The following is a 21,640-nucleotide window of genomic DNA, read 5'->3' as shown; positions in this document are numbered from 1 at the left end:
CGGGGTTTCTTTGGTTCTGAGTTTTATCAGAGAGGAGGAGAAATTTTGATTTCTTTTCACCGCTTTTAACAATCATCGGTCGTTTCAGTCTTCAGTCAGCGGTGTTCCAGTCCTGCAACCAAAGACTAAAACATGTCTAAGAAAGGTGCTAAAGGGAACGCTAAACCAAAGGGTAGGTTTCTGCCTGTCGTTTTCATTCTGTCATGATAGCATTGGTTGGGATGATGCGTCGCAGCCTTCAGCTTTCACTGGCAGGCCTTTGAAAGTTAATCGGGTGTCAATCTGTTATTTCATTACGGGCTCGAGCCCCGGCTAGCTAGCTGTAGAAAATGGTGTCAACTGTTGGTTGCTCCGTGCGAGTGAGCTGGTTTACCCATCGTTAAGCAGCTTTTTTTTTATTTTTTTTTTACTAAAGCGCAACCTTACTGCGTTACTACGTCAAAGCGAATTTACTGGTTGGCTCTGCACGGTTCAACATTATCAGAAGGCTTTGCCTCACTGCTCGTTTGAGAATCTCAGAGCGACGCTCACAGTCGCTTTATCGGGTTGGTCTGTTGACCATGGCGACTGTAGCTCCTGGGATTACCGTGCAACATTGGCTCACACGCGACAGATAACGTTAGTCGTCTCTCGTGAGGCTTTATTGCTTTTCCTTAGTCTTGTCGGTAGGCCCTGTTTAGCCAACCTCAGCCCTCTTGGGCTGCTGAAACTGCTCCAACAGCATTGCAAGTATCTGCGCCGAGCGCAGTCTTCCAGCCTGGACTCGGGGCACCCCGCCCCCAGTTTAGCCCAGTCACTTTGAGAAATGCTCACGTGTCAATATAAGTAGCTGTGGTGGGGTTATACGTGGCTCTTAGGGATCTCCTCGTGTCCCATACAGTAATTTATGCTCCATTGTTGCTGTATTAGGCCCGTCGTAGAGCGCTGCGCGCTGATATTTAATTTCGTGGCACGCGACCAATGTGCGATAGCACTTTAAACCATTATGCAGACTCAGCGCTTCTTCTCGTTATACCCCAAATAGTCTTGTGTTACATCTTATTCAGTCCCTCTTGGGTTGCAGATATCCTGCACAGTGTAATAAATGTTTAAATATACTTAAAAATTTTTTAGTAACAGTTGAATTACATTCTCATTTCTCACTGTACTTTACGATTCACGAATAAGGCATTAATTATAGGCTGTAGGCAAATCAGAGAACCATGTTGTGTATGCTGCGATATGCAAAGCTGAACTTTGAGTACACTGTCCTCATCCGACTGTAAATGGCTTCCAGTTCCTCCATTGTAAATTTCTGTGTATGGTTAGCGCAGGGAACTATGCAACCAATCCCAACGTCACCTGAGTGGTTTTTGTTGTTGCTGTAGTGTAGCACAGTTCAGTGCTCTACAAATGACTGAGGGGAAGAACACCCAGTGAATCATTACACTGGTGTAAGAGGGTCCTTCAGAAAAAAACAGAGCCAAGGAAGGGGGGCTAATATTGAATGATTAAATTAGATAGATAGATACTTGATCCTGAAGGAAAGTAGGGAAAATTGGTAAATTTACAAGAACAAGACAAAGCTTGAACTGAGAGAAATATCAGTATAGGTTGATATTGGCAAATAAGATGCTATTACATCTGTCTGTTTTGCTACATCAGTTTGGCACTGATGACATATTAAAAAAAATTAATGTGATGAAGCCTTGAGTGGCTCCGTAGTACAGTGATTTTGCTCAGCAAGTGAGAAGTTGCCGGTTTGATTCCAGCCAGAGACACAAATTTGTTCTGGGGTTGTGGCTGGAAGGGCACCTAGTGTAAAATTCATCCAGATCACATATGCAGAGCTCCCCGCTGTGGTGACCCCTTGGACAAGGGAGCAGCAGAAAATAGCTGTGTAACTAGTGTAATGAAGACTTGGAAAGACACTAAAACAGATCAGCTTTTTTATATTGAGATCTTTGTTTTCCTGCCACAATGGGGGAAAGAACAACAAACACTATAAAGTGAAAAAATATGCTAAACGTTGTTACTGTGCAGTCATACAGTTGTCTCAAATTCTGAAATTAGACTAATTAAATTTATGAAAAACCTTTAGTTCATTCTTTGTCAGATTGCCACATCACACCACTTTGCAAAGTTTGAATATCACACTACATCGCACTACAGACACCACTAGTTAAAAGGAAATTCCCCATCTAGACAATGGTCAGGAAGTTCTACGATACACAAAAGATATTACCTCATTCAAATAGCTTTATTCCCCTGAAGAGGTCCAGTTCATGGCAGTGTCTCCTCAAACTCTGGATGCTACTGGACATTTTGACTTGAAGTCAGAAGTATTGCCTTATTACATATGATTAGATCATTCGCTGCAGCCATAATACATGGCAGCATCTACTATATGACATCAACCCTGCACAGTAAAGTGATGTAGTTCCTCTGCAACCTCCCCTCCAAAAAAACATGATTTTTCTATTTTTTGTTTCCTTGTAAATGTACTATTTTAACTAATTGCAATTTCCAGATTTAATCATAGAAAATATAACTTTTTTCTTTGATATGAAGATGTGAAAGCATCTTCATACAGCATTCAATTCAATTTAATTTTATTTATATAGCGCCAAATCACAACAAACAGTTGCCTCAAGGCACATGTATTTGATATAGATGTAGTACACACGTAGAAGAGATTTGCATGCTGTAGTAAATCCAAGAGCAGTGTGAGGCTTAGAAAAGCCTGTGGATCACACTAGGCTCCAAATCCTTTTCTACAGTTCTAGTAATTGTTGCAGATACTACCCCTGTTTTTATGTGTCTGCACTCGAGGAACTGGGGCCATTATGGTTTTTAGTCTTCTGTTTTTGGTAGGTCATAAGTACAGGGGTTCACAGCTCTGAAGAATGCACAATGGCTTGTATGACACACTGGAAAAAGAGATGACCATCGCTCTGTTCAGCTCTTCCAAATGTAGTCATAAATGAGAGGTTAGGAACAGATTTTCCTGCAAGTGCATTTCAGCAGGTTTAAGTTGTCCTGTGCTTAGCCAAAAAGGAAATAGTAGTTTTTTATTTAAGCAATGACTGCAAGACAGAGACGTGCACTTTGTAATTATTTGAGTTACTTCATGTGATCAAACAGTGGCAGTGGCTTATCAAATATTGACTCTAGCTTGAAAAGTAGTGTTAACTGTTGTCAGGTCTTTTGAGCATGTAATCATATGGGTAACTGGATGATGGACCTCTTTATCTTTGTCACTGGTGTATTTCTATTGATACATGTGCACTTCAGCCATTTATCAGGTTTTTTTTCCCTTGTCACATGGTCTTTTGACTTTTCTGCATTACCATCCCTCAGGGCTCCTGCTCTTCCTCCCCTCTCCAAAGGGCTGGGAGTTGCTTGACTACGTCACAGATGGAAGGGTAACAGCCTTGTCTGTTCCTCTGAGACTGATGTGTGATGTTTTGTGTTATTGCTGAGCGTGTTGTTTCTCCAAACTAAACCCTGCAGATGGAAATGCCTCATGTAACCTTGCATGAGAGTGCAGTGCTTTGTGTATCTGTGTAAGGCATCATGTTTTGGCTTGGAGATGTCATAATATGCCATGTGGATAGTGAATTAAATACAATTCAATTCAATTTTATTTATATAGCACCAAATTACACATACACAGCTGAAGATAAAAACATAATGAGACTGGGGAAGCAACACTCAATACAAGACACAGGCTACATGATATCAAAATAAAACAGGAAGTGAGACAGAACTGAACAGGGGAATGGAATTACCTTGACACAATGAAAGAGCGGAGGTAAAGTCAGGGGACAACAGAAAGACGAAGGGTAAACACAGAACAGAACACCAAAGGGAACTAACTAAAAGCAACCCTAACTAAAAGAAACCATAAAACTTCTTAATACAGGGAATGAAACTAAAGTAATTATTCAACAAACAGTAAATTAAGTATTAACTAGAACAAAGACAAATAGTGAATCCAATCCACAAGGTAACCAGAACTGCAAGACAAACTAAATGTATACAAGGCCACAAGGGAGGTAATGGAGAATAAGTACTACAACCAATATTACAAAACTCAAACATAAATCATTTATCAATTACTGCAAGGGGGTGTGGTTTATAGCAATAGCAAGCGGTTGTTTGACAGTCAAGTGGCCGGCCTCCTAAAAATAATTTTAGGCCGGCCGCTCCTGGGTAGGTTCATCGCCATTACAAGTTTGTGGATATTGGTTCTTCCTTTGGTTCACTGGCGTCCCAAAGCCTTAGAAATGTCTTTGTAACCCTTTCCAGACTGATAGATGTCGTTAACTTTTTGTCTCATCTGTTCTTGAGTTTCCTAGATTGTGACATGATGTGTTGCTTTTTGCTTTTTCACTTTGTCAGACAGGTTCTACTTAAGAGATTTCTTGACTCAACAGGTCTGGCAGTAAACAGGTCTGGGTGTGGCCAGTGAAATTGAACTCAGCTTTTCAAATAATGTGGTTAATGTGGTTGATTTAGCAGTTATTTCTTACACAGGGCCAGGAAGTTTTGGATAGCTTTTTCTCTTAATACATAAAATCGTCATTTAAAAACTACATTTTGTATTTACTCAGGTTATATTTGTCTAATATTAAAATTTCTTTGATGATCAGAAACATGTAAGTGTGACAAATATGCAAAAAAAGGACAGGAGCAATACTTTTTCACAGAACTGCAGCCTCCCTGAAAATTATAACATAAAGTTTCAAGAAAATTTGCGATAACAATATTTTTCAATGATATGTAGAAAAAGAAATGCCAAACATTTTATTGATGTTTGCCTGCAGCAGGATTTTTAAGTGAAGGGCATTTTCCATCCTCCTTTTTCAGCGAGTTACTGTCATCAATATAAGCACAAAAGTGGCCTAGGTAGTGTTTTCCTGGAAATTTTAAATTATACGTATAAAATAACTGCTTAACAATTTAGTTTAACAACTAAACTTAACTTTAAGCTCATCAGGAACCTGTGCAATACTGTCACATAATTGTGTTGTGACTTTTTAGCCAGCTGCTTAAATCCCTGCTCTTCCACCATGCAACATTATTAGTAATTTCCATCCAGTGTTTGCTCTTCCTGTCATATGGAGCGCAGCTAACAAGTGCCCCAGCGACACTCGGTGGAGTCATTTGTTTAAATTTGGGTCACACATCACCAGCTGCTAGTGTCTCCTTCTTCATAGCCTGCTTGTACTCGATGGTGTGTTTTTTGCCTCAAGTGGTGAAACAGGTTTCTGCCTTTAAACAGGAATAATTTTCCTGTGCTTTATTGGTGGTTATACAAGTAGCTCCTTTTTAGGTACTAAATTGTCATTGGAGGCTAACTTGCTCTCAGACATGCCCAGGTTGTGTTGTTGTTGTGTGCACTAGGTACATACATAAATGCATGGCATTGCTATAGCAACAATATATGACGTTTTTATATCTCGTAAAAATTGATACTGGTATTATCGTGGACGATATAATGTGGCACAGCCCTAATCAAGGCGTTACAGTGGCCCAGTCAAAGTCCAGAGCTCAGTCCGATTGACAAGCTGTGGCAGGACCTAAAGAGAGCCGTGCATTCACCAAACCTCAATGAACTGAAGCAACGCAGTAAAGAAGAGTGGGCCAAAATTCCTCCACAGTGATGTGAGAATCTCATAAAGAAAGTCACTATTTCAGTGCATTGCTGCTAAAAGGTGGTACTACAATCATGGATCATGGGGTGTACTTAGTTTTTCACATCCTGTTTCTGGATTTTTTTTTTTGATGACATACAGTATATCAGTTATTGTATTTCATCTAAGGTTTTATTTACCTCATATTAAGACCAACTAAGGACCAGATGATTTTTTTTTATTATGTCCTGATATGCAAAACCTTAGACCTGAGAGACGATGTAGTTTCATTTTCAAATGATTGTAAGTGCAGGGCTAACAAGTGAAAAACTAAACATAAAGTATTAAAACATTAGTCTCAGTTCTTTTATTTAAAACTTTAAATCATTTTAAATTCAACCAAATGCTTTCATATGAACTTTTTAGTCATTTTGACCCGATAATAATATATTTACTTGGAAATCGTGTATTTTAACTTTCAGTCGTTTGTTTTGAGATGGTGCTGGAAAGGTTTTAAATGTTACACCTGACACCTGGAACTGTGAAATGGCTCAAAGCATTGAGGACTTTGTTTGCGCTGTGTCTGCGAGCTAATCAAAATAGCTGGATGCTAGCCAGAGCTAATACTACTGACTTTCTGGGGATCTCTCACAACAAAGCCAGGCATGGTATTTGGTTCCTGCCTTTTTTGTTGCGCATAGATCACAGCCACCGTCAGTGGAATGTGCTGTGTACTATCACAGATCCTGGCGCCAGAGGACCCAACCGGCCTGGTCCACCGCTGCACTGAAGGAGTAGATACGGTGCATATATGACGTGGGTTTTAAAATGTGTGTTTAAAGACATTTTGCCCAAATGAGAAAGAAGTGTGGGTGTTAAAAAGGCTGGTTAAGGATCAGAGATCAGCTGAGACTGTGCAGAGCTCAAATGTCCTCTATAGTATACAAACCTTTGTGCACATGTGGACATGCATGAGTGCAGACACACTTTAAAAGCTTGAGGGAATAGAGGTAAGTTAGAAGGCGGTGCACAGCAGCGCTTACGTAAGAGCTAAGAGGAGCTACTCGGGCTGAACAATGTGTACAGAATGTGACAGAGAAGAGACTCAGCAGAGAGAGCTTTCCATTAGTTTGGAGAACATTGTACATGCGCACGTCTGCCTGCGTGTGTGTGAACTAGCGGCTGTGGTCATATGAAAATGGAATTTACAGAACAACAAAGTGGTATGTTACTGCATGCTTTCTATGTGTCTGCTGAGCAAGTAGTGCAGCAAATTGGGGGGATGTCTGCCAGTGTATCAATTAACCCGTTTTGGGGCTAAACAGTTACTGGATACTTAAAAGCAAGAAGTATTGTGATTTGTTCTTTATCTGATTTAGTCACAGCATAGAGGGACATGGATGTTTTGTATTATGGAGAACTGTTTCACCCCTAGAAAATAATGCAGAAATAATTTAGAAATCACGTATACTGTCACAGGAGAGTGGCTCCAACTCTGCAGCAGTACCAGGGCTGTTAGTGAATATTCTAAATTTGGTTATATAATCAAATATTTCAGAGAGAGCAGTGAATGGCAGGTGGATTAGTTCTTGTATAGCACCTTTCTACCCAAGCACTCTGCAACATATCTCATTCACACATACTCTGACGGACACATTGGGAACAACTTGGGGTTTAGTGTCTTGCCCAAGGATAATTTGGCAGGCAGACTGGAGCAATCAGGGATCGAACCACCAACCTTTCAGTTTTTAGATGACCTGCTCATATATATATATATATATATATATGTATATATATATATATATATATATATATATATAAAATTAGCACCAAAAGTAAGGAAATGTGTGTTTGATCAGTTATTACTTTGTTGTAACAATGCTTCTTGGCAATAGATCTTATACTATTGGAAAGCCTGTTTTTTTTCCCCTTAAATGGAGACAGATTTGTAAGGAAAATTCATTTGCGGGTTGAGCAGCAGAGTATAGTATGTGGGTTTCACCCATTAAAAACTTACCAAATATTTTCCACCAATGTCAGATAGCATTTGGGAAGCCTTGGGAAGTGCGATTGTTTGTCCTAATGCATGCATTTGGAGAGCTGCAAAGTGTTTTGATCCAGTGTATGAAGGATGAATCAAATCCAAATTCAAAAATCCAAAAATATTGCTACACAGCTACTTGTAGAAATGGTATTGTGTGGTTGTATCACTACAGAATACAGCAGATGAATGATTATTAGTACACCCTTACAGTTAAGGGCAGTTTTTTTTTTTTTAGGTAGGGACCACCGTGTCGTGAAGATCCCCGGCATGTGCCAAAAGCTCTCTAATGTTTCTTCATCCCAACCACTCAGATTATGCTAGGAATTAGTTTTCATGTGTATCTTATTACAATATGTTGCCAATCACTAATTTCTAAGGTTGTGTGTGATGGCTGGTAAATCCATTAACGTCCCCTGTAAGCTAAAGATGAATAAAGGCTGATCATGTCAGAAGAAAACCGTATTCTTTTGTAACACCACATTAGTGGGACTTAATTTGTGTCAAAGTTAAAGCCTGTATAAAAGTTTGTGAGTGTCATCTATGGAGCACAACTTCTGAGTGAGGTAATGTGGGGTAGCGATTGCCTCGGGGCCAAAGGAATGATTGGATCAGGGGTGCCCAATACGTCGATCGCGATCTACTGGTAGATCGCAAGAGGAGTGCAGGTAGATCGCAGGTAGAAGGTAGAACTTTCTCATCCTGTAGCAGAACAGATCAGGATGAAAGTTTCAGCCACTCTCTCCAGTGCAAGACTTCCTCCATCCAACCTCACCATTCAGGAGAAGAAGGCCATCACAGCCCTAAGCAAGGATCAAAACATCACCATACTGCCAGCCGACAAGGGGAGGTGCACGGTTGTGCTGAATTCATCGGATTACCACAACAAAATTACTACACTCCTCAGTGACAACAATACTTATGAGGTCTTGAGACGTGATCCCACAAGCAACTACAAGAAAAAAGTTGTTTGCTGCCTGCAACAACTTGAAAAGGAAAAAGCCATTGACCGCCCCACTTACTACCGCCTGTACCCTGGAGAAGCCACTCCATGCATTTATGGACTCCCAAAGATCCACAAAGAAGGAGTCCCACTTCGACCCATTATCAGCAGTATAAACTCGGTCACCTACAACATTTCCAAACACCTCGCCACCATCTTATCACCGCTTGTTGGCATCACACCCCACCACATTGAAAACTCTACAGATTTTACTAACAAGGTCCAGAATCTTGTACTGGATCCAGATGAAACCATGGTGTCCTTTGATGTGGTTTCACTTTTCACTTGCATACCTACAACTGAGGCAGTGGAGACCGTCAGAAGACGACTACAGGAAGACGATTCCTTACTGAACAGAACCAGCTTCACCCCAGATCAGATTTGTGCACTTTTAGATCTCTGCCTTACCACAACATATTTTAAATACAATGATGGATTCTACAGACAGAAGCATGGATGTGCCATGGGCTCCCCAGTGTCTCCCATTGTAGCCAACCTTTACATGGAGGAAGTGGAAAGTAAAGCTCTTGGTTCTTTCAAAGGGATGGCACCTAGCCACTGGTACAGATATGTAGATGACACCTGGGTCAAAATCAAAACCCAAGAAGTAGAAGCCTTCACTCGTCACATTAACTCAGTGGATAAATACATACGTTTTACCAGGGAGGACACCAGAGATAACAAGTTACCATTCCTGGACTGTGCGGTGCTTATCGAGGAAGATGGAAGCCTCAACATTGAAGTTTACCGGAAGCCCACACACACAGACCAGTATCTCCTCTTTGACTCCCACCACCCTCTGGAACACAAACTTGGGGTGATCAGGACCCTACAACACCGTGCGGAAAGTGTTCCCTCTAAGGCAGAAGGGAAGCATAAGGAACACACACACATTAAGAAAGCCCTCAAAACATGCGGTTACCCCAACTGGGCCTTCATCAAATCAGCTAAGATGCACAGGAATGAAGGCCAAACACAAACTACAGAGAATGGGAAGGACAAGAGGAACAACATTGTCATCCCATATGTGTCAGGCTTGTCAGAGAAACTCAGAAGAATTTTCTCCAAGCATGACATCTCAGTATACTTCAAACCAAGTCACACCCTAAGACAAAAACTGGTTCATCCCAAGGACAAACCCGCCAAACACAAGATCAGCGATGTAGTGTATGCTGTTCAGTGCAGTGAAGAGTGCTCGGACCTCTACATTGGTGAAACCAAACAGCCTCTTCACAAACGAATGGCACAACATAGAAGAGCCACCTCGACAGGACAAGATTCAGCAGTACATCTGCATCTGAAGGAAAAAGGGCACTCTTTTGAGGATGCCAATGTCCACATTTTGGACAGGGAAAACAGATGGTTTGAAAGAGGAGGGAAAGAAGCCATCTATGTCCACTGTGAACAACCATCATTGAACAGAGGAGGTGGATTACGTCACCAACTTTCCCCCGCTTACAGTGCTGTCCTGAGCTCCCTTCCCAGACGTCTCAACCCCCATTCACACCTTTGTTCCAGTGACCTCAATAGGCCACAGGAAACAATGGAGCGGAGTCCTAAGTTGGTTTCAACTGAAACCACTGATTAAATATGACCCACGCCCCCTTCACACCTGGGCACATGTGTTCAAGCACATGATCAATAGAGGGTCATAACCACCTCCAGGGGACTACGCCCACAGGGGTTTAAATACCTGGGTCTCTCCACCATTTGGTTGAGAACTGAAGAAGCCTTTCGGATGAGAGGTGAAACGTCTTCAAGAAACAAAAAGAAGTCCAGTCGCCTTTTTCAAGCTCCAGAGACTACTATGACCTGGATAACTGAGAATCTACACAGACGTAGATCGCATGGAACTCCCAGTGAAGTTGGGGGAAAAAATGTAGATCGCACGGCACCATACGCATGTGCATTTAACCACGCTGGATTTGCTTTAACCACTTTAACAAGCTGCCGTGTCGCAAAGCTAGCCTCCAGTTTGTTTTAAACAAAACTGAAGAAAGGAAAGGCTATAAAAATTAGTTCCATAGCCGGTCCAAATAAGAAACCCAAAACTTACCACTTCCATACGGAATGGGAGGAGGATTTTTTTTTTTCTCACAATGTCATATTTGAAGTGCGTTTGCCTCATCTGTCAGAGCGCCATTGCTATTCCAAAGAAGGGAAACGTAGAGCGGCATTTTCGGACTGTCCACAAAAACTATGACATTGACTTTCCTCATTGGACTAAGGTAACAAAAATGAATGTACACAGTTGAATTGTGCAGTGTGGGTTAATGCAGTTATGCAAGACAAACTAATATGTGTTATAGATGAAATTTAAATTCAGTTAAAATATACTTTATCCTAAAAGCACAAACTATGCAATAATAATAATTTAAATAATATAAAATAAATATGCATTTTGCATTTTTATTGTGGGTAGATCCTTTTGGCTTGCTCATCTTTCAAGTAGCTCGCAAGCTGAAAAAGTGTGGGCACCCCTGGATTGGATAAATTGCTGACATAGCTCAACTGTGCAGCTGGGAAGAGGTTTGTATTGCCTAAAGGGACAATGCAGCAGGCCTGCTTGATTATGGGAGAAAACAAAACAAAAAAAACATTGTTTTAATTTGGTTAATAACTGTAGACTTGATTTTACATACAAGATATACTTAAATGTACAGTCAGTAATTTTTTGAAGTTATTTAATCAACAAAAAGGAATATAGATAGATTAGTGAGTAATTATGTCTTCCAACAAATTGATGCATTCTCATAAACTTATAATTAATCCATTAAAATACATAGGAGCGGGTGCTGGTTTGTGGAAGCCACCATGTTCCCTACCAGTGCTATTATTAGGTAGCTTTTTCACTCTATCAAGTTAACATTAGGCTAACTTCTTCTTCCACTGTTTGCCTTGCTATGTTTCAACCTTACTGTTTCCTTGCTTCCTTGCTTTGGAAACAGTGTCCTTCTGTGATGCTGAGGGTTAAAGTGGACTACATGCATAAAGGCTAATTTACATCATGGAGGCCTGCTCTAAAAAAAACAGTCACAGATCTAATACAGTGAAGCTGGATTTAAGAAATAAGTGTTTGACATTTTTAGAGCCATGTTGTACCAGTACAGAGTGTGATGTCACTAGGTTTGGTGCTCCTATTAGACTTACATTCATTTATGTTAGCTAACTAGTGACAGAATGATAACTCAGTGTAAAACAAGGAAACTAAAAAGTAGCCCAAGGGGTCATTTTTGCACAGCAATCAGTTTAATGTTAAAAACCAAGGCAATACTGTCCACTTTCACTCTCTTGATTTAGTCCCTGGCTCTTCTAGTCTGCATGTCAAAGTCTCCTTGGGCAAGGATCAGACCATCAGGGTGTGAGTGTCTGAATGTTAGGTTAAAAGTGCTTAGGCAGAGAAAAAAGTGCAGTGAGAAAGTGCTTTGAAAGGCTTCATTTGAACATGTTACAATAGTTTATTTACTATATTTACTATAGTATGTTACTATTTATACAATAGTATAAAAATAGTATATAAAACAAAAAACAAAGATAAGGAAAACATTAATCCTAATAACTTCTATTTTATATTAATCTAAATCTGCAAAATAATGTTCCTAAAGATTTGAAATGAATATGGTCGAGTACACCTTATGCCCCGTTTAGATTCAGCCCTGCTTGTTTCAGGTATCGCTGCAATATAAAGTAGAACGAGTGCAGTCAGCCTTCAGCAAGCTGCCTAATTTAAACATTGCATCAGACTAGGTTAACATGGGCATGTTTTAGGATATTGGAGTGTATTATTTATTGCTTTGTGAACCAGATTGGTGAATTTTTATATTTTTGATTTTAAGAATAGTGGATTCATAGGGTCTCTGTAATCAGTATTATGGATTATCCTTAAGGCTGTTTTTACAATATTGATAATGATGATAATTTATTAGTACTGTCCCAGACCTCTGCACAGTAGAGAAAGTGGAGTGATTTATGGTCTAGAATGTGTTTTTGGTATACTGTATGTTTTATATGAGATTTCTATAAGAAATTTATTATCATGAACTCTTTCAATTTCCACACCATCTATAAGTGTTTTCACTTGTGTACACTTTTTAAAATTCCCGATTAACCTATTGTTTGTTTTGGTTACTTAGATTTAATGATAATTTGTTCCTGTCAAACCACAATTTTATTTTGCACATTTATGAAGTGTGATCATATCCACTAATTCCTTTGGATTCCCTCAGAGCAAAAAAAAAAAAAAAAAAAATTGTGTCATTTGCAAATAATAATTTTAATATATATCTGGTACTTTACAGATATAATTTAGATAAATAATAAACAGTTCTGGACCCAGTACAGACCCCTGGGGGATGCGACATACAATGTCCATGCATGATGAAAAATATTCTCCCAACCTCATAAATTGTCACTTAAATAACTTTGGAGAGTAATATATGTTTATCTAAGAATTTGTCTAACTGGTTATTTTGTAGGATTATAGAAAACTGTGGATGTAGAGAAGCAGGCCTTGAATTTGTGAAGGGGTGTCTGTCCCTGGTCTTATGCAGTGGTACAACTGGCTATTTTAATTTTGTTATGAACTTCACAGATGTGAAATAAGTTGCAGATGTGTGTAAGTGGTTCTGAGAGCCCAGCTATGACTTCCTTCACAATTTTCATATCAATATAATTGAAATAAGTGGCTGTCTTGTATTTATATTGCTGTAAGGAACATTGAAGATTCAACTAGAGTGGCAAAGTGCACTGTGTATATAAGTATCAGTCTATTTGTCATTTCATATCTGGAGACATGGCTGTTGTGAAGGACACTAAACATTGTGAGCTTTACATTCTTCAATATCAGGCAGGGAGGAAAGAGGCCTTTAAATCTGGCCATGCCAGACCAGCCAGGGAGTGATGTTAATGGCTCTGTTCCTCTCTCTGTAGTTAGGGCCAGCTGGTTTAACAACACTATTAATAGTTCTGTATGACCTCCAGACGCCATATCGGGCTCAGAAAAAAGAATGACACAGAGCACGATGGCTGGTGGATGAGCAAGAGAAAGAAAGTCGGTGAATAGAGAAAGAGGGAAGGGCCAGAAAGGCACAGAGGAGGTGACGGAGAGAGAGGGAGACATTGAACTGGTATTTTCCCTTAGCTGGGGCTGCACACTTTCCTTTTGCCAGTTAATCTTTTATTTGATCAGTCGACAAGCCAAGCCACTGTACGACAATTATGGGTGATCCAGTGACCCTGGTGGAATCTGCCAACTCTCCCATTACAGCGATCCCTACAGTGATAGCTGAAGAAAACCAAGGTGAGGAACGTGTATATTCAAGGCCTGTTAAGTAGAGAGCATACAAGGACAGAGACAGTGCGGAGGTCATTGTGGAGAACTTTTTTTTTTTTTTTTTTAAATCCTTGGTGAAAGAGATTACGCCTCGTAACTTGGAATACTACCTGCTACACATTATTTGTATATGTATTATATGTATTTTTGACCTATATTTACGTGCACATAGGGATTAATCCAGGAACATAGAACACACACATCTATGAAGAATCACAGAAAAGAAGATGATATGATGTCACAGCAGAGACTTCCGCAAAAGATCTGATGTTTGAAGAGCCTTGCATGTTTTTCTGCTGGGCTGAACAGTGTTCAGTGTGCAAGTGAGCTGTTTGAGATTTGACCTAGCACCATGTAGTGGACTTCAACACCTGTTCATTCTCTCTGTCACTATTTTCTCCCATCGAGCATGTCTTTGTCACTCCAAGAATAGATTCTTGGATATATTATTCTTGTCTTTTCCCTTTCTCACCACCTCTTCTTTCCCCAGCACAACTTCCGACAGATTTTTCCCAAATGGAGCTCAAAGTTGGCTTGTCCACAGAAAGCCCATGTAGGCTAGCCATGTGGGACACATAGCAGTTTTGCCCTTTTGCATCCTGTAGAGGGGATTCTGTGGGGAACATTTCTGAGCAACATTCTGGTCCATACGCCATGCCAATTGGTGGCATGGCCCACTGTGGGTCCTTGTACCAGCAGGAAATGTGGGACATGTCTCAGCCCTGCAGTACAAGGCCAAATTGGGCAGCCCACTGTGGGCCTCGGTACTGATGCTGTGGGTACACTGGGAGCCCTGCTGAGGGCCCATCTCTGCTTAATGTGGACAGTCCACAAGCGGGCATGTTTGCTGGGATTAAATATGTTCAGTGTCAGAATGTGGTCAGAGTATGGATGTGAGCCCAAAGCTCAGGCTTCAGACTGCTCTAAACACTCCGTTTCAGACAGTTTTTCTCCTCTTGGCTCTTTATACAAATAATGACTTTATACATCCTCCCTTTGTGGGTTCTCTCCAGGTACTTGGGCTTCCTCCCACGGTCGTAGGTGTGAATGTGTGTGTTAATGGTTGCCAGTCTCTATATGTTAGGAATTATTTTGAACTCTGAATCATGCAAAGCTTCTCTAATAGATTCCAAGAATACAAGACATTTTTTTAGGAAACCAGCAACCTATTGGAAGCAAGAGGAAGAATAGCAGACTGATGCTCTGTCACACACTGTAAAGTTTGTCATGTAAACATATACAAGCAATAGGAATACAGCAACCTTCTCACATCATCCATTGCTGTTATGTTGGTCTCACAGATTGTTACATTCATAATGCAGGTTGTTTGGGGAACCTCAACACTGATATTAAGGTCAAAGCCGTGGCAGAATTATTTGTCACTCAGTGAGTCCTTGTAAGGGTCCATACTTGGGAATGTTTGTGAGTGTTTCAGATTGGCTTTTGCAATTTTTTTCGATTCTCCCCAGACTTTACATATTATTTAAATGTACTGAGTGTGTAAAGGAAAACTTTCAGAGCAAGATGTGAGTTCCCCAGCTGAACCTGACATCATGTGTATTGTCTTTACAGAAGGTTCTAGGACAACGTCAGCCAATAAGAATGGGAAGAAGGCCGACTCTGAGTCCAGCGGCAGCAGCTTCTTCATTTGGTTCATCGTGTTGGCCCTGCTGGGTGTCTGGACATCTGTAGCTGCGGTCTACTTTGACTTGGTTGACTATCAGGGAGTTCTTGGTGGGTACATGTTGCAACACACACACACACATGAATATCATCATTCCACCTCATGCAACTTCCTGGAAAGGTGTGGCAATAACCAGTCGGGCTTTTGTTACCCACAGGCAACGCCTGCCATCTGTCCCTAAAGTAAACCTCCACCTGGAATAAGAACCAGTCTATCTTTGTCATTATCAGAGCTCTAACATCAGAGCAGCAGCTATTACTAACCTGGGTCTTCCTCACTCTGCTGTCCTTTTTGTTTATTCCATTCTCAACACTTACCAAATACTTAGGTAAATAATGTGCAAATCAACTGCCATGAAGTGGCTGAAGATCAGTCAGTAAAATGAAGTGACAGCATAAAAAAAGTAGATCATAGCTACATAGCCCACGATACCATCACAATGGTATATGTATATATATATATATATATATATATATATATATATATATATATATATATATATATATATATATATATATATATATATATATAAAATATAGGTGCAGGCCCATGCAGCCTCTGTTGCATGTGGACCCAAGTCTATACTGAAACATTGAATCTGCCCTTTAACAGCTGACCTGCTGTTGATTCATGCCTTTGCTATCTTTGATCTCAGTATCCTGCCTGCCTCTCTAATCTGCACTCCTAATGACATATGGTATATTCTTGTTTGTGTATGTATCTGCTATTAATGTCTGAAATATATTTGTGTTCTGTTTTATCTTTTAATCCTGCCTTTGTTCCATTATATATGTTTTTTGTTTTGCATGCAGACAAGGCTAAGGGCTTACAAATTAACCTGTCTGAGGCCTTGCAAGGTAAAAAAAAATCATAAACATATTCCTCTTATGCCTTCTGTCAAAAAAAAATTGATTGTTGTTGTCACACACACTCTTCTCAGAGCCCTGAATCTAAAATGTTTAAGGCAATAAATTCTCAGGATGTGTGCCCATTTAGTGGTTTGGCAGTAAAATATGCAACACAACACATAGGCCTTATTGTTTTGTTGGACTGTAGAGTGTATTTTTAAACTGCACACACCCCCAAAGACTATGTAATTGAGCAAATAATTATTTTTCAACATGTCCTTTATAGCCTATCTGTGAAAACAAAAGTCACCTTGTTCATGTGTACAAAGCATAATGCTAGCCTTCATGTAGCACTCAAAGCCTGCAAAAGAAGTATGGTAATCAGCAAATGGTGACTGTAGAGAAAAAGGCTGATCTTCAGCTTCAACATAAGTAAATGAAGACAGCACTTAAAATGTTTCCATGAAATTGTTTTGAAATGGAATTCACTGTTAATTTCTAATTTAAATTGCTTGGCTCACAAGTTAATTTGACACCTGTTAGTTGAATATTACCTTAAGTCTCACCATTCAAAAAGAGACAATTAAAAGCAGTGATCCTTGTCCAGCTGCTAAGGTGTCCATAACACAGGCCCGCAAAGGACTAGCTGGCAAGGCCCTGGCAAAATGTGTATTCTCTAGCCAGCTGTCAAGTGGTTGCTGGCTGTTGCTGGATGAAATTGGTCACAAAGGAAGTGCTGCACCAAATGCTTTCTTGTGAATGCTTTGGTCACTAGCAGGTCGCCATGGTTGTCCTCAGTTCACATGGAAGATGTTGACTTTTCTGCAAACAAACTACTGAGCAGCAGTTAAACTTGAAAAAGTTCAACACAAACCAGAAATGGAGACTGCTCGCCTTCAAAGTAAAAGTTTTACCTTACCACTGAAACTCAACATGTTTCACACTGTTTCACCACCGCTTGGCAAGTAGTTGGCAAGTGTTTGCAGGCAACTGCGGGTAATCTGTAAGCGACCAAAGCACTCACAAAGAGTTTTTTTGGTGCAGCATCCTCTTTGGCAACAGCCAGCAACCATTTCAAAGCCCACTGGGGAATACACGTTTCTCTAGCAACCAGTGGTTGCCAAGTGGTCACCAACTGGTCCCTAGGCCTGTATGATGTAAGAAGATTGATTTTATTTATTTATTTATTTTTTTAACTTATTTAGTTTTTGGCCTAAATGACTGGTCTAACCACCTCTCCTGCCCCTCCAATTGGATTGTTTGTAATTCACCCTGTGAAACAGCTGATAAGATATTCTAACAGTTGAACACCATGTAGAGTTAATGACTGATAAGCAGTCAGTCTCCCAGGAATTGTGTTTCTTTAAAGGAGAGGTTCATATTTTTTCATGTCAATGTATCTATTTGACTTTTAATAAGTTTAACTTTAGAATACATTTTTAAATAAAGTATAATTGTATTTCTTAATATTTAGTGGAATGATAACAGTAACCAAAAACAGTTAATGTACTTGTATGAGAGTAGAAAAATACATTAAGATGGACTTAAAAAAATGTGAACCTTTCCTATAGTCTGTGTACTGAATGATGCATGTGAATTTGTATAACATGTTTTTATGATTTACCTAAGAACAAATACGTGTGTGTGTTTTTTGTTTTTTTTTTAGGTAAACTGGTGGCCTACGACACAGACGGCGATGGTGATTTTGATGTTGAGGATGCTAAAATTCTGCTAGGCAAGTTCATTTAAATATGATTCATATCTAATGTCAGTGTTTGCTGTCAGTGTTCTGCAGAATGACCAAAACAAAATAAATCAACTTCAGGAAATTATGTCAATTCCTGCAGGCCACTGATAATGTATTTTGTATTCGTGAATTATACCAAATACTGGTTTGGGTTTCTTTTGCATGGCTTATAATCATAGAACTGCCTTTTTCCATTAGAGAAAAACAGCAGAAAAGTCGAGCTCCTTAAACACAACATAAACAACTGAATTCCCTCAAATAAAAAAATATTAAAGTTTAGTTTAAACTCTCTAAAGCTTAGCTCAACATTAAAAAGTAGGTGCTCAGGGTTGTCAAACAAGGTTTATCACTGTCAGGGTTAGCTAAAAGAGTCTTACTATTCTTTACTCTAATTTGTCAGGTTCCTTTAAAAGAACCTTTGCGGTACACTTCCTGGGCACATGCGACAATGCAACAGCACAGTTGACTCATGTTTCCGCTGACAGCTGGGTCTTTGGTTGTCATCTCTGCCTTTACAGAGTTCTCCTACAGAGTTCTATTCAGGATTATGTGAATGCTTTTCTTATGTGTCTGAGCAACTCAACAGATTATACAGCTAATGGACAATCAAGCAGGATTTGAGATTGTGGCACTTTGAATATATCAGCGGGATTAACTAGCTGAATCTTCCTGTTGCTTTGGCTTCTGTAATACTTGGTGGTTAAAAAATCCAAGACAATTCAATTCAATTTATTTATATAGCGCCAAATCACAACAGTCGCCTCAAGGCACTTTATAATTTAAGGTCAAGACCGTACAGTGATAAAAGTTCAAGGCATTAAAATGGTTGGTCCTACTTTGCGCACCAATCCAGTGATCACTGAAAATTTTAATATATTCTGTCTTGGTCACATCGGGATAACCCATATTTGTGTTGTAGGTATATAAAATTTAGAGCGTCTCTCCTCCATTACCCCTTCCACCACAACCCTCACCCCCATTTTTGACCAATCTGAGATGAGTTCTTGTTTATGCACTTAATTATAAACTAATATGAGTATTTAATCTGAAAATAATTTGGTTTGGAACCCTCTAAAACTTGGTTTATGACTGGATCCAAAATATGTTGGGTATTGTCCTGACACCATCAATGGGAACACCTATTCTTAGAGAATGGAAAGGATTGATTATATGGAAGAGAAAGTTCCACAAAACAGGAAGAGGACCAGTTCACGAACCAGATCTAATTTGGTGGAAAAATGCTCCATATGAAAGTCAAGACAGTTTGGAGCTTAATGAGATATCTACTTCACTACTGCTTTCAGGGCTCATATTTCTGCATGTAGCACAGCTTTAGAGAGAATCAGCTCTTGTAGTTTTTAGTGTCTTACACTGCTCAAAAAAGTAAAGGAACATTTTTTAATTCAAGTGTAGCATCAGGTCATGGTTAGTTAAGAATCAGAGAGGGTTGTTAATCTGTTTCAGCTGCTTTGGTGTTCATGAAATTAACAGGTGCACTAGAGGGGCAACAATGAGACAACCCCCAAAACAAGAATGGTCTTACAGGTGGAGGACACTCACCTTTTCCCCTCCTCATCTTTTTTGAATGTTTTTGACTAGTGCTGCATTTGGATAGGGTCACTGTCACTGCTGGTAGCATGAGGTGATACCTGGACCCTACAGAGGTTGCACAGGTAGTCCAACTCCTCCAGGATGGCACATCAATACGTGCCATTGCCAGAAGGTTTGCTGTGTCTCAGCACAGTCTCAAGAGCATGGAGGAGATTCCAGGAGACAGACAGTTACTCTAGGAGAGCTGGACAGGACTGTAGAAGGTCCTTAACCCATCAGCAGGGCCGTTATCTGCTCCTTTGTGCAAGGAGGAACAGGATGAGCACTGCAGAGCTACAAAATGACCTCCAGCAGCCACTGGTCTGGCTGTCTCTGACCAACAACCCCTGAAGGCATCACTATAAGTGTCTTGTCTGTGTTAAAACACACTTTAATGGCTGAACATATATTATTCGCAGTTGAACAAGTTTTGCTGGCGTTTTGGCATTGTTCATACCTGGGATTAACATTTGCCTTGGTCAGTCCATTACAAGTTCAACAGCTCAGAATGGTGTGAATGCACTCATGTCTCATCAGAAATGTGTTGAGATTACTTTGATTGACAGCATTCAATGGTTTACTGGACTGCATGGTCTTTTTACAGTGAGTCCTGGGCCAAACTGAATGGCCTCGCTCTTTGTCACCCGTCGTGTGCGGCTTTATCTACCTCCAGATGACTTTTCTGCTTTCACATTCGATTTCATGTAATAGTAGACGCATATCTAAGAAATCATCCCAGTAAGTGTGCAAACATTTAAAGCTTGGTGCTTTCTGAGTTGCAACAAAATAACCTATGAAAGCACTCTTACCAAATCTGAAGGCGTTTCATTACATAAGCTTTTCAACACAGTCTAATGGAAACCCAACTTTAGCGTTTCCTCCTCTTTTCTGTGTCTGACTCTGATTCCAGGGTTGTCTGCACATGATGAGCAATGTGCAGTTGAGCATCAGTTTATGATTTTATGATTATTTTTTTATAAATAAGTAGATAATAGCTCAAGCTGGAACAAAGTGATTTATTTTTTTAATCATGTGCAGACAGCCTAGCTCTGCTTACAGAGCCTGAGTTGTTCCCTCGCTGCCTAACCTACACTTAAAACTTCTCTTACCTTCTCCTGTTGTTTCCCCCCCTCTTCTCTTTCCTCCTCTCTTCTTCACCCTCTTCAGCACATCTTTTTTCTTAATTTGATTCGACGTTTTCTTCTTTTTTTTTTTTTTAAACCTTTTTGTTAGTTTTTTCACCACTTCCCTTCCCTCCTTTTGCTCCCTTGCATTTTGCTCCTGAACTTCCCCCTCCATCCACCCATGCTTCCACCCCACCCACCCCACCCACTTTGTTTGCGTAGGCCTGACCAGTGAGGGCGATGGTCAGGGTGAATCCCAAGTTCTGGACTGGTTAGAAGAAGTGGAGGAGGGCGGCTCTGATTGGTTAAACGGTTTCTTCACTTTCCTGTATGGACTGATAAATCCACTGGAGCCACTGGAGGAAGAGGAGGGGGAGCACATTGCCTCAGGAGGAGTCAAGGATGTGCCGGAAGAGGATGAGGAAGATGAGGATGAAGAAGCAGTCAGAGGAAGACGGCGAGCAAAAGATGATGGAAATAAGGGGCAGAAGATTGTGATAGTTGGCCTCCATAACCAATAGTCTCAGGTTAACTGATAAATCTTTGATGTACTTATTTCTAATCTGAGGGCCTGAACATCCAGAAGCCAAAGCAACGTTGTCGGGGGGAAATGTTGCACTGTATTTTTTCTGCTTACTTAGGCAGGTTTTACA

The 21,640-nt window shown here is 40.1% G+C and overlaps 1 protein-coding gene across 4 annotated transcripts in view; it reads left to right on the top strand.

Annotated features, from left to right (window-relative positions):
- asph (aspartate beta-hydroxylase) overlaps positions 1 to 21,640 on the top strand; it is a 35,940-nt gene continuing 14,300 nt past the window's right edge. For 2 of the 4 annotated variants that reach the window (XM_030751125.1, XM_030751124.1), the window contains exons 1-4: positions 1 to 172; positions 15,567 to 15,728; positions 16,491 to 16,535; positions 18,193 to 18,261. In XM_030751125.1, coding sequence (XP_030606985.1) covers positions 133 to 172; positions 15,567 to 15,728; positions 16,491 to 16,535; positions 18,193 to 18,261 — 316 coding nt within the window. In that variant the 5' untranslated portion in view covers positions 1 to 132. Of the gene's footprint in view, positions 173 to 6,713; positions 6,842 to 15,566; positions 15,729 to 16,490; positions 16,536 to 18,192; positions 18,262 to 21,640 lie in introns of those variants that run through there. The other 2 variants (XM_030751126.1, XM_030751127.1) reach the window with 2 other exon arrangements.

Source organism: Archocentrus centrarchus, chromosome 17 (genome assembly GCF_007364275.1).
Source record: "Archocentrus centrarchus isolate MPI-CPG fArcCen1 chromosome 17, fArcCen1, whole genome shotgun sequence".
Lineage (NCBI taxonomy): Eukaryota > Metazoa > Chordata > Actinopteri > Cichliformes > Cichlidae > Archocentrus > Archocentrus centrarchus.
This window is presented reverse-complemented; position numbering and strand designations above follow the sequence as displayed.